Source organism: Podarcis tiliguerta (assembly GCF_965153285.1).
Source record: "Podarcis tiliguerta genome assembly, chromosome: 14".
Taxonomy (NCBI): Eukaryota; Metazoa; Chordata; class Lepidosauria; order Squamata; family Lacertidae; genus Podarcis; species Podarcis tiliguerta.
The window spans coordinates 30001188-30015402 of record NC_139547.1 but is presented as its reverse complement, the minus strand read 5'-3'; the positions used below and the strand labels follow the sequence as shown (position 1 = coordinate 30015402).

At 46.1% G+C, this 14215-nt stretch overlaps 1 protein-coding gene across 2 annotated transcripts in view; it reads left to right on the top strand.

Moving 5' to 3' along the window:
• The window catches only part of PRKCB (protein kinase C beta), a 182610-nt gene that overhangs the window by 94414 nt on the left and 73981 nt on the right, over positions 1–14215 (top strand). For both annotated transcript variants that reach the window (XM_083413995.1, XM_083413994.1), the window contains exon 5: positions 3707–3835. In XM_083413995.1, the coding sequence (XP_083270121.1) occupies positions 3707–3835 (129 nt within the window). The remainder of the gene's footprint in view (positions 1–3706; positions 3836–14215) is intronic.

Genomic DNA, 14215 nt, shown 5'->3' with positions numbered 1-14215 from the left:
TGGTAGGGAACCCAGTCTGAAATGCTGGAGATCTGCTGCCAGTCAGTGTAGACCAGGGGTAGTCAACCTTTGTATACCTACCGCCCTCTAATGCGGTTCTTGATGGTAAAATTTCCTTACCTCCCACCAGTGCTCTATGGAAGAAGGCTTCAGCTTGTGCCATAGAACCCCCTACCGCCCACCTAGAATCCTGAAACACCCACTAGTGGGTGGTAGGGATCAGGTTGACAACCCCTGGTGTAGACAGTGCTGAACTTGAAGGCCCAATGGTCTGGCTAAGTATAAGGCAGTTTCATATGTTCCTAAAATTAAGATCCAAAGGCCAGGGTGAAAAGACTGGTTTTGCCTGGCACCTAAAAACAGCCAGTGATGCTGCCAGACATGCCTCCATGGCAGGACGGAGAGCATCCCATAAATGAGGGGCCACTACTGAAAAGGCTTTTTCTCATGTTGCCACCCTCAGCACACAAAGAAGGGCCTCCGATGAAGAACACAGGGTCCATGTTGGGAGAGGCACTCTTGAGCCATTGGGGAGCCCCATAAGGTTCAGTCCCCAATGATATCTCCAGTCCAGAAAGGGAGAGAGCCTGGTCTGAAACCTTGGAGAGTCACTGCTAGCCAGTGTGAACAATATTGAGCTTGATGGACTAAAGTCTGGCTCTGCATATGGCAGATTTTGGTGTCCTATTCAAATCAGCCCATAATTCTGAACCATGAGGACTGGAATCTTGCTTTATTTTTAAGAGAGAAGCTATAGCTCAGTGGGAGAGCATCTGCTGTGCATGCAGAAGGTCCCAGGTTTAATCCCCAATGGTATCTCTAGATAGGGCTGCGAGAGCTCCCACCTGAAACCCTGGAGCGACTGCTGCTATTCAGTGTAGACAATACTGAGCTAGATTGGTAGAATGGTATCTCTAGATAGGGCTGCGAGAGCTCCCACCTGAAACCCTGGAGCGACTGCTGCCATTCACTGTAGACAATACTGAGCTAGATTGCTATGCCTTTTACGGAGTCAGGACCATTGGCCCATCTAGCTTAGCATGCCAACGAGGCACCTTCTAGATGTTATGGACTACAACTCCCATCAGACCCCTCCAGCATGCCCTGCAGACAGGGATGGTGGGAGTTGTCTTCAGCAGCATCTACACGCACTACTTTGGCTACTGGCTCTGTACATCTCCCAGCAGTGTCCCTCCAGAATTTTAAACCATTTTGAACCTGGGACCTTCTGAATGCAAAGCAGATGCTCTAACCCAGGGGTCAGCAAACTTTTTCAGCAGGGGGCCGGTCCACTGTCCCTCAGACCTTGTGGGGGCCGGACTATATTTTGAAAAAATATATACCGTAAATGAATTTCTACGTCCCACAAATAACCCAGAGATGCATTTTAAATAAAAGGACACGTTCTACTCATGTAAAAACACCAGGCAGGCCCCACAAATAACCCAGAGATGCATTTTAAAGAAAAGGACACATTCTACTCATGTAAAAATACGCTGATTCCCGGACCGTCCGCAGGCCAGATTTAGAAGGCGATTGGGCCAGATCTGGCCCCCAGGTCTTAGTTTGCCTACCCATGCTCTAACCACTAGGCTATGGCCTTCCTGCTACCTCTCGCTTCCCCCAGACAGTGACAGAAGCAGGAGCCGGTCTGCTTGCTTTCTCCCCAGGACGCAGCTGCTACCCTCCTCCACTGCTGGATCAATAAATCTCGTATGACCTTTTCTTTTCAATGCTACCACACCCTTTGATTAAGGCCATAAGTCTTCTTGTTTGTGCAGAGCTGGTGTGGTCAAATCCACCAGCGGAGGCTTTGCTGTGTTTACAAGAAAAGGAAATCTGAGTGAAGCCTCAGTTGCAAGAAGTGGAACAGGCAGCTGTGAAGATGTTGCAGCCTCATGGTTGCTGGTGTTTGTTTGTATAGCACCATCCAAGGACACAGGAGAAAACACAAGCGAAGGAGACATGTCCTTGTCTTGAGCCCCTTGCAATTCAGAATTCAAGAGTGGAGGAGACAACTGAAGGAGGGAGGGAGGAGTACGGAAGGAAGGAAGGAAGGAAGGAAGGAAGGAAGGAAGGAAGGAAGGAAGGAAGGAAAGAAGGAAGGAAGGAAGGAAGGAAGGAAGGAAGGAAGGAAGGAAGGAAGGAAGGAGAATTAAAAAGGGATGCAGCAGTTCAGGCAGAGGTGATGGCAAGCTCACATCAGTGATGGTGCCCAGCTGAATTTAAGGATAATTGAACATCTGAGGAACAAGGAGATCCAGGATTCATAGAATCATAGAACTGTAGAATTGCAAAGGACCTTCAGGGGTCCTGTAGTCCAACTCCCTGCCTCAGTTACAAGGGAGGGAATAGGGAAGGAAGGGTTCCAGTGCTACCTCTCCAACAATACAATTGGGGTACAAGAAATGTGGCATACAGGAGATCCAGTTGCCAACGCAGCTACAGAGCCAGTGTGGCGTCATGGTTAGAGTGCCAGACTAGGACCTGGAAGACCAGGGTTCAAAACCCTACTCAGCCCATGAAGCTCACTGGGTGTGACCTTGGGCCAGTCACTGCCTCACTAGCCTACCTTGCAAGGTTGTTGTGGGGATTAAATGAGATGGGGAGAACCATGGACACCATGGGGGGGGGGGAGGTGGAGTATAAATGCAAGCGATAAATAAATAAATAAGAATAAGCAGAAAGAGCAGCAGAATCTATTGCCCTGGTTTGCCCTTCCCAGATTCATCTGAGTTGCCCTTTGAGCTTTCACTCCGCAACAAGGAACGCTAAAAAAAAGTAACTTTTTCATACAAAGTAAGAGCTGGACTTTTCAGAGGGGGGGTGGAAGGCTCTCATGGGGGTGGAAGTAATGCTGTTCCCTCTCAGGATGAAATTGCTGTTGGGGGGGGGGATCAAATGGATCGGGCATAGGAAGACCTCTAATGGTCACTGTGTAAATTACAACCATCCACTTAAATGGTTTGCTTATTGAATTTATATCCCACCTTTTTAACTATCCGTGGCTTTTTAGAGTGGGTGGGATGCTTTAATGCATTCTACCTCCTGGTTTTAATGTTTGCATGTTTCTGTTTCGGGTAAGTTATTTTGTAAGTCGCTTAGAGTTGCGATGGCAAAAAATGGCGGCTAATGAATCTACTTAATGATAATAATACTGCAGAGTAGCTCTGTGGGGCCACTGAAATGGAGATGGTGGAATGAGAGATCTTAGAGGAATTGATGGATGTAAATGAGGCGGGATAGGAACTCATCAGGTCTCAAGCCCACAATCCTCTAGGTGTCCAATGGCATGTAGGGGTTTTTAGATGGTCAGACTAGGGCCTGGGGAAGAACAGGATTCAAATCCCCACTTGGCCATGAGGCTCACTGGGTGACCCTGGGCCAGTCTCTGTCTATCAACCTACCTCACAGGTTTCTTGCAGGGACTAAATGAAGAGGGGGAGAGCCAGGTGTGCTACCTTTAGCTCCTTGGAGAAAAAAGTGGGATATTAATGCAACCAAAGAACAAAGAAATAAATATAATTTTTCAGGCGGAAGGCAGGGGAGAATCTAGTACCTGTTCAGAAATAAACAGCAGCAGAAACCTATGTGGTGTCCCATTAAATGAGGTGGAATGCATGATATCCTGATGGCAGGCGAAGCACAATGTCTTGAACCCCATTCTGGGACCTGAAATCTCTCCTTCCGATTCTCTCTCCACCAGCCTGCATGATGAACGTCCACAAACGCTGCGTGATGAACGTACCAAGTCTCTGTGGCACGGACCACACTGAGCGCCGGGGCAGGATACACATCACGGCGGAAATTGAAAACGAGGTCCTCACCGTCGTAGGTGAGTCTGGGAGTGGGTGATATGCTTTGTGGTTCCTTGAGGGAAAGTTCAGGAGCAAAACATCTTGTCTCCCTCCTTGCCTTCCAAAGAGCTTTCAGCACTTCGAATCCACGTGACAGGGTGAGCTCCCGTTGCTCTGTCCCAGCTCCTGCAACCTAGCAGTTTGAAAGCACACCAGCGTGAGTAGATACCTGGTGGCAGGTAAACTGCGTTTCCATGCACTTTGGCACTCATCACAGTGTCCTGTTGCACCAAAAGTGGTTTAGTCATGCTGGCCACATGACACGGAAAGCTGTCTGTGGACAAACGCTGGCTCCCTTGACCTGAAAGCAGAGATGAGTGTTGCACCCCATAGTCAAATTCAACTGGAATTAACCATCCAAGAGTCCTTTACCTTTACCTTTTATTAATAATAATCATTGAATTTATAGCATGCCCTTCCTCCCCAAGAGGTCAGGGCAGCAAACAGATGTACAATTTAAAAGCAGAATTAGAAACATTCTTCCACCCGTTGACCTCGAGGTTGCCAGGATCAGTCTTCTTCAGCCACCACCAAATGTGTGGGTAAGCAGGAATGTTTTAGAATTCCTCTTGAAAGTTAATCATGATGGAGACAGGCACACCTCCCTAGGGGAAGGCATTCTACAACCGGGGAGCCACTACTGAAAAGGCCCTGTCATGGGTCAGCACCAACCAGGGAATCCCCTATGGAAGCACCACCACCACAGGCTCACCTGCTGATTGCAGGGTTTGAGACGGTTGGTATTGGGGAAGATGCTCTTTTAGGGATTTGGGCTGCAAGCCATTTAGGGCTTTATATGGTAGCACTAACCCCTTGGAAGTGTGTGTTCCACATATATGAACATAAAAAGAGCCTGCTGGATCAGGCCAGTGACCCATCCTGCCCAGCATCCTGTTCTCACAATGGCCAACCAGATGGCTGTGGGAAACCCGCAAGCAGGATTCGATCTCAAGAGCATTCTCCCCTCCTGCAGCTTCCAGCTTCTCTTTCTGAGCAGAAGATACATTTAACCACTTCATGCCTCTTCAAGCAGGAGAGTAAGGGTGTTTTATTGCTCCAAGTCTTCCCCACCTCTCAGCAGCTGCTTCTTCCTCCCAGCTGCATGAGCAATTGCTCCAGCCTACTGTGTGTGATCTCTGGGGTTTTGGTGTCCTGAAATGACCTTAGCGTGTTTCAGACGTTTTGTCTTAGAAAAATACTGTGGACTACCTCTCCTCATTCACCCAGACCAAACACTGTTCTTCAGAGCTTTGGGTCTGTGGTATGAAGTGCACAGAGGAAAAGTATTTTAGGACTACTGCACAGAGGAATTCAGTGTGAGTTTGCTGTTCCTTCTTGAAATGAGGAGCTAATTCCCACCCTCCTGTTTCTCACCATTTCACACCTGTCCTCAGTGGGAATTAGTGAGAGAGCACCCTGAGGAGTCTGAATCACATTTCCCTCAAATATAAATCTGTATGTGGTTTACATTTTTTTAAAAAACCTAAACGCAGATATACAGTGGTACCTTGGGTTAAGTACTTAATTCGTTCTGGAGGTTCGTTCTTAACCTGAAACTGTTCTTAACCTGAAGCACCACTTTAGCTAATGGGGCCTCCTGCTGCCACTGCGCCACCGGAGCATGATTTCTATTCTCATCCTGAAGCAAAGTTCTTAACCCGAGGTACTATTTCCGGGTTAGCGGAGTCTGTAACCTGAAGCGTATGTAACCCGAGGTACCATTGTACAATAATGATGCTTAGTACCTAAAAAAGTACTATCACTACAAACATAACCAGTGGTGTCAAGGTTCAGGGGGTCAAATAACCATTAATATTTCTGCAGTGGGGGCCCTGTTTGCTAGAGCTGCCCAGTCAGCATGAAAAGGGAGCTTTTTAGCCAATGAGAAGTCTTCTCACCCTTTGTGCCCATTGGAGCCAATCAGAGTGAAAGGAAGTGAGTCATCCACTGAGGATGGGCTCCTAGGGTCACTCTGGAGAAGGTGCGCAGGAAGAACACCAAGGAGGAATGTTGTGTATGCTCCAAAGCTAAGCATCTAGGAGCACCGAAAAGATTTGGAGATTCAGCTTCAAGAGAATGGGGTGCAAGTTCTGTTTGCTACGAAGGAAAATACAACTTGAAGTGTCTCTGAAATTTGATATTGGAGCATTCCAAATAATTTGCCTGTGGATGTGCACAGAAAATGTGGAGAGTTGCATTGATCTTTGCAGGGCACCCCTAATTATTATTATTGTATAATTATAACATTATTGCATCATCTCAGATTATTGCATCATCTTAGAAAGGGCATGGCTGTGACTACGCTTCTGAACATAACGCTAGTAATCAAGGACTGACAGCTCATTTGACATGAATCAAAATTTAAATGAACATGAAACTCACCAGTGGGTCAAGAAAAAATAACCCAATCATTTCACATCCCAAAGTAGCTCCAAAGTTGAAATTAGTACCTAGCAATTCTCCCCTGTCAGAAAAGATAACAAGAAGCCCTCTTATGCCTCAACCTCAACAGCCAGCAAGTCCTCTCAAGAGTTCTTCTTCTGGATGAAGGCTCCCTTATGACATCTCTCAGAGCTGGAGTGGGGGGCAAGGCAGGTAAAAACAGGCCACTCCCTGATGAACTGCATCATATTGGCAACACTGAATATTCTACACTTTAATTTCTTTGGAGGGTGAGAACTATTTGTTTTAGCAAAGTAGAAACTTAACATTTCAGTTGTCCAAGCATTCACTTGCTCACTGCCAATCATGTTTTGTTCCATTACTTCTCCCTGGTCCTGAGCGCTGCTTTGGCACCTTTTTTTAATTTTACTTATTTTACTTCTACTTCTTCCTCCTTCTTAGATGAGGCATGGAGAAGAATTTCATTTGGTCCCTATTTTTAGGCACACAATTTGCACCTCCCAGACTAATACACAGATTGGAGCATAATTATCCTTCAGATTTTGCAATATGGATTTATGTGATACCAAAATGCTTTGAAATGTGTGTTTTAGGTTAATAGATGTTTATAAAGGCATACACTGAGATACACATAGTAAAATGCATACTTAGGTACCTACACAATACACTTATGAATAAATGCCTATGACTCTGAGGTGGGTGGGTCCATCCCTCAATGCCACCCACGAAAGGTCCATGCTGTGATGGAATGCTGGCACAGTCATAATTTGCTGTGCAATGAGCTCCCAGAGGGCAGGCGAGTGCATTGTGAGTCAGGAAACAAATATTTTTACAACGAATGCTTAACAGTCATTGAAAGGGGGAGTTTTGGCTCATCTCGGCGGGGGGGGCAAACATGATAAACAAAAGCTGCAAAGCATGTTTCTGAGGTAGTAGTGCTGTACCCAAGCCAAGGGAGGAGTCATGAATTGCTGAGTCAAGGAAAAGCAGGCTGGCTGGCTCATCTTGAATCATCTCCAAGAAATGGCAGTTGTAAGTCTGGCAATTGCTGAATTATACAGCAATTGCTGCTGTTCCTTTTTTCAGTGCATCTAAAATTCCAGCATGTAATTTCATAGATCTGTAGAGTTAGAAGGGATCTCAGGTGTCACATCTAGTCCAACCCCCTGCAATGCAGGAATTGTAGCTGAAGACTCCTGGAAAGATGGCCATCCAACCATGGCTTAAAAACCTCAAATGAAGGTGATCCACCATCTTCCAAGGTAGTCAATCAGCTCTTACCTTCAGGAAGTCCCTTGGTTTACCACAAATGCATCCACCCACACACCTCACTTTTTAATGAAATAGAAAAGGAGGTGCCATAAGTTAGAGCATCTGCCTTCATGCACCATCATCATCATCATCATCATCATACATATAAAAACATTGTAGTTGTTGTTTAGTTGTTTAGTCGTCTCCGACTCTTCGTGACGCCATGGACCAGAGCACGCCAGGCACTCCTGTCTTCCACTGCCTCCCGCAGTTGGGTCAAACTCATGCTGGTAGCTTCGAGAACACTATCCAACCATCTCGTCCTCTGTCGTCCCCTTCTCCTTGTGCCCTCCATCTTTCCCAACATCAGGGTCTTTTCCAGGGAGTCTTCTCTTCTCATGAGGTGGCCAAAGTATTGGAGCCTCAGCTTCAGGATCTGTCCTTCCAGTGAGCACTCAGAGGTGATTTCCTTCAGAATGGATAGGTTTGGTCTTCTTGCAGTCCATGGGACTCTCAAAAGTCTCCTCCAGCACCATAATTCAAAAGCATCAATTCTTCGGCGATCAGCCTTCTTTATGGTCCAACTCTCACTTCCATACATCATATAAAAACATAGTAAAACTTTAGACATTAATGCCTTCCCAAGTTCAATCTCCCATATCTCCAGGTAAGGCTGAATGTAAATCCTGGACAGCTGCTGTCAGTCATTGTAGACAGTACTGAGCTACAGATGGAACAATGACTCTGTGTGAGGCTCCTTTCTGTGTTTAGTCCTCCATATTGTGGAGTTGATTGGGAAGTGTGGGTTTATTTCACACGAATAGTACCGTCTTTCCAGAGCAGCCTTTCTCAGCTTGCTGCCTTCTAGGTATTTTTGATTTACAACTCTATGCTGGCTGGGACTGATGGAAGCTGTAGTCCATAACATCTGGAAGGCACCAGGTTGGAGAAGGGCTCTTCTCAAGCGTTCCCTCTGGTTTTTGGAATTTTGTTTTCCAGGAAAACGCGAGGTTGCCTTCTGCAGAACGAAGCCTCTCTCTGGGAGGCACAGATGTATCTAGAGTGCTCTCTTGTGGCATCGGAAGCAAAGAGCATGTGTAAAGCCAGGAAATCCAAAGGCCTTTGTTCAAAAGGACAGAAAGCATGTCTCATCTATGGTGAATCTTCAGAGGGATTTGTGGGTTAGTCATGTGGCCAATCTGGATGCCTAGATCAAGGGCGTTTCTCAGCCTAGCCCTAGAACTGGAAGCCAGCCCAATAAATTTGTGATACCCACCCTTGGCAGTAGAAATTGAGACGGTCTAAATACCAGTTACTGGAAAGTGCAGGAGGGGAGAGTACTGGTGTGCTCAGGTCCTGCTAGTGGGATTCCCCCTGGGGCTTCTGGTTGGCCACTGTGAGAACAGAATGCTGGACTAGTTGACCCATTGACCCAATCCACCAGGCTCTTCTTAGGTTCTTATGGTCTTGCATTTGAGTCCTGCTTGTGGGTTTCCCACAGGCATGTGGCTTGCCACTGTGAGAACAGGATGTACAGTGGTGCCTCTGGATGTGAACAGGATCTGTTCTGGAGCCCCGTTCACATCATGAGTAGAACACAACCCGAGTCTGTGCGTGTGCAGGTTGCGATTCACCACTTCTGCGCATGTTCGTGATGTCATTTTGAGCAGCTGTGCATGCGCGAGCGGCGAAACCCAGAAGTAATGCGGTGAATCGCAGAGCGTAACCTGAAAACACTCAACCTGAAGCATATTTAACCAGAGGTATGACTGTACTGAGTTACCATCCCATTAATGCAAGGATTTATGTTTGTGCAACAGGACTTTCCCCTGACTCCTTCCCCCATGCACCCCCTAAAACTGTTCTAGGGGGTTCCCCCAATCCTCTAGAGCAGATTTGGGGAGGGCAAGGAATGTGCAGGGCGGGGTGGGGAGTCCCATTGCACAAGTGGAAATCCTTGCCCTGATGGGGAATGGTTACTTAGTGCTGTTTTGGATATGAATCAGTATTGGGATTCAAATTGCAATGCAATAAAATACAATATAACAAATAAAAGAAGCAGTGAAGATACAGTTAAAGCATCTAGCACAGTGCAGTACAATTGCTACAATTTAAAAATCATTAAGTGGTCCAGTCAGAGCCTCAGCAATTTTCGTCTGTGGGAGGGAAAGTTTGGGACTTGCAGGTATAGCATGGTATCTAAGACACTCCTAACTGACAGAGATCTGAATATGATTTACAATCATGTTTTAAAACAAGAAAATTCAATATAAGCTTGGAACCAAAATTATAAGTCAAGCCGTATCAATGCTTCAGATGAATATCCATCAGCTACAGCTGGCTCACAGGCAGAGCATCTGCATGGCATGCCTCAGGTCCCAGGTTCAATCCTTGACAATTCCAGGAAGGGCTGGGAGAGACCCCCTAGCTGAAAGTCCAGAAAGCTGCTGCCAGTCAGTGCAGACAGTACTGAGCTAAATGGATCACTGGTCTCGCTCAGTGTAAGGCTGATTTTATTATTACTAATGACACTATTGATCACAAATAATTTCTCCCCACCAAAGGTCTGGGTGAAGAGCTAAGTTTTTAATGGGCACCGAACCCAATTAAGGTAGCCAGCAGATGTATGTCTGAAGGCAGAGAGTTCCATAAATGAGGAGAGACCACAGTGTAGATTGTATCCCATTTGATCCAAGTCACACCCACCTGCCCATCAGCTGATGTCGCTCAGATGGGCAGGTGACATCAGCTGATGGTCAGAGGGTGGGGGTCAATTCTATCTTAGCTGCATGTGCCCATTCCCCACAGGAAACTGGTGCACTCAGTCAATGTAACCTGTTTTAACACACACCCATATCATCTGCTGATGAGCAGGGGTCAATTCTATCCAGTTTGGCAGAAGTCAGTGCAACACCTTTCCTGAATCAGGTAACCAACACTAAAAAACATCCAGTTCCAATACAAACACCTTCCATCCTGCAGGATTCATAGACTCATAGAATTGTAGCATTGGATGGAGCCCCAAGAGTCATCTAGTTCAACCCCTTGCCATGCAGGAATCACAACTAAAGAATTGGTGTTATATGATGCAATTAGCTGTGATGTGCCAAACTCAGGCAGCTGCACTCTACGCTTCTTGCAGTTTCTAGTCTGTCTTCAAGGGGAGCCCCACGTAGAGTGCATTGCAATGATCTGATCAGCAGGTTATCGTAGTGAGTGGGATTAAATTTTCTTTAATTCAAAAGTAAGAAATTCTACATCTTTCTGCTTTGTTGCATCAACTGAGGTGGCTAAAGGGTGATTGCTGTATGGCAAGAGCTGGGGTGCTCTGGCAGTGGAAGTGAGGCATGCAGTACAGCAGCAGGAGTGGGGGTAGAGTGCAGCAGTGAGTGGGGGCAGAAGACAGCAATTTCTGTTTCATCTCAGGTGGCAAAATGGGAACAGGCTGCCCCTGGGAACACCTACAACTCTCACCAACCCCAACCAACGTGGCTGGACAATGCTGGGGCTGGTGGGAATTGCATTCCGAAACATCTGGAGGATGCCAAGTTGATGAAGGCTGCCAATGACAATTCAGAACGCCCTCTGGTTCTCCATGCACAGGTTTTCTCTGTGGAATAAATTCATCGCTCCTGAGAAAGGAGCAACAAGGAGACCCTTTCGCCACCTTTAGCAAGCCTGAGTGTGAAAACAAAATAACACAGCGTGCTAAGGAATATCTAGCCATTGACTAGTCACTTAATTGGCCACAAGTCCCTATGACTTAATTAAGGGGTGACCTTGAATGCCCAACATTTGTGATTAAGAAAATGACTCACTTGGTGGTGCAGTCGCAATATCAGCCCGTAGATGGCAGTGCTTGACTTCCAGAATTTTTTAGGGCTTTGATTGCCTGGCGTTTGATTTCAAAAGCCACCAGAAATGGCTGGTGTTATAGCGGGAATCAAGGTCGCGTTGTAAGGCTTTGGGAAGAAAGCACCCCACCCCCACCATCTCTTTGATGCAGGCAGCTTCTCTCGGTGACTTAAGATCTGCCGAGGAGGAATCTTCTAAGCTTGCCTGTGTGTCATCTGATTTGCTTTTCTTGTTACAAATTCCTTATTGCCAATTCCTTCATAAATATAGAATGTGGTATCTATGTTGTCAGAATCCCCGGCTTCCTCCTGCCCCTGAAGGTCGCGGATCAGCATTTGAAAATGTTTTAGCTGCATCTGTTGACTTCAGAGGGGAAAGACTAAACCAGGGAACGAATAACAAAGAGCCTTGTGGTATCTTAAAGATGACTCAACTTATTGTGGCAGAAGCTATGAAATCTCTTGCTCTTGCTGCAATCCACTAACACGGCCACCTCTCTGGAAATCATTTGCACATTATTCAGGACCCTGGACAGTAACTGTGATCCGTGCCTTGTTCCCTTCTTGACTCATTCCCAGTTTCCCTGACAATTATGCTTGTCAGAGCAAGGAAGTTATAGCTATTACCGGCCCCCAAAATAAACCTGAGACAAACAGAACCAAGTGTGCTTATTTTGAAAGGTTCAGAATTCTATTTTTCCGTGTGTGTGTGTGTGTGTGTGTGTATGTGCAGATTATGCCTAATTTCTAAACTACAATTCACAGGATTCTTTTCGAGGGGGGATGTGCTTTGAATGTGATCCCAAAGTCAGCTGCTGGAGCAAGTTATCTGCTTGGAGTTGTCCAACATCCTGCAACTTCAGTCTGACCCTGTCTCCTTCCTGACACCTGCCTAAGCCATTTCTCTCACCCCCATTCATGGTCAGGAGAGGATAGCCTAGTTTATGCAAGCATTTGGCTCCCTTTCCATTTAATTTTATTTAGATGTGTGGAAATGAATCCTTAAGGTTCTTCTCAAAGTGTGGTTCTAAGGATTCCTTCCAACCCTTCTCCAGTTTGGATCATGGTCTAGGTTAGAGAAGGACCCTCTTTCACCTTGAAGATGTACAAATCCCAAGGGATACTGCAGTGGGTGCTCTGATGCATTGTGGAGCATTTTGTGGTGATGGAGAGAGAAAAGTCTCCTCCTTCTCTAGACTCTCATTGGTGCCATTGCCAGCACATCCACCAAAGTTAAATGCAAGCAGAAGTGGAAGATTGGGAGGGGGCTTTGGGGATGGGTGAGAGTCCACTGTGTCTCACTTTCCAAGTCCCTAAGATTGGTTCAAGAGATGAGTTGATTTCACTTTGACTTTGATGTGTGGGGAGAGGAATTGGCTTATTTCCAGTTGAAATGGAGGATCAGCTGGTCGTTCTCACTTATCCCTAATTGTATTAGATTTGGATTTGCTCTGTTGCTCTGTTACAAATGGTTAGTATTTTGAGGTCTTTTGTGAATTGTAGTTATTGCAAGCCATCTTGAGTGCTCTATATAGGAAAAGGAGGTCAGGGTTAAAATATTGATACACAAATCCAGAAACCATCTTGGGAAATGCTCCTTGACTGCTGAGCCACACAGTTCGAAATCCATGTTTCAGGGGAAGGGAATCCAACTGCAGAACATCCAGTCCATTCTAGTTCCACCAAAATGTCACCAACACAGCCTGGAGTCACTCCTTATTACTTCACAAATCCCAAGGTTGATCCCATGAAACTGTAGCTCGGTTGAAGCAACACATGGAAGAAATGCATCGCTCTTTGTTTTTGTCCCGTGTCCCTAGGTTGCTGGCCATTTTGACACCCGGCATCATTCTGAAGGGCAAATCCATTTGGCAGTTCAAGGTTAATCTGTCCCTTTCTCACGTGGGATTGGTTCTTCCTGCACAGACCTGATACTTGCTAATTGAATGAGTTGATGAAGTGAGTCGTTGGCCCAAACTGGAACAAATTATGCAGCAATTAGATAAACAAGCTAGAAATGCATTAATTAATGTGCACCGGCCCAGGAAGATGCTGCTGTAAGAAGGGCGGTGCATTTTCCATTATAAATATATGTGCAAATTTATTCTTCTGCAGTGTATTAATTACATGTTATAAGGAATGGTGGCACTAATCTTTCTTCCACTTGCTTCATGGAACTGACTCAATCTTCAATGCCCAGATGGGGCCACCCTCACATAATAACACCGCTAGGAAGAAGGGGAAGGCGATGGACTACATTGGCTGGGTTCTATCTCCTGTTTATTTTCTGGATCCATTTCAGGATCCTATCCCTCCCTGGGACTTTGCATCATCACCTTCAGTTGCCCCAAGGTGGCAGGGGGAGGCTGTCTCACAGTTTGGGAATAACTGCCCCAAGTAATGAAGGTGTGCTGTGACGTGCTTTTCCTTGCCTGTTGATGAAGGCTGTCATATCGGGTACATGTGATTGACTTCATGATGCACTAAGCAGAAGTTGACCCTGGGGAGTTAGAAGTTGCAGATTTGGAAAGCACTGGCTCCTCTGTTTTTTGGAAGAAGGAGCAATGATGTAGAATGAGGCAGCCTCAATTCAGCTGGCAGAGGTCAGGAAGAGAAGAGGAAATATGGCTCATGTTAAACTGCCAACTAGTCTCTATTTCCATAATAGAAACTGAGGCTGACAGCTGAGAGCCAGTCAGAGAGGACCTGCTAAGCTGGGGTTTGCATCCCCACTCTGTGTCTGATTTTCCATCCATGTGTCTGGAGTTTGTATGTTTGAATGGAGGAGATAATTGATCCTCTGCAAACAGGTATGTCAGTGCAAAATATCCAGATTTCACATCTACACTC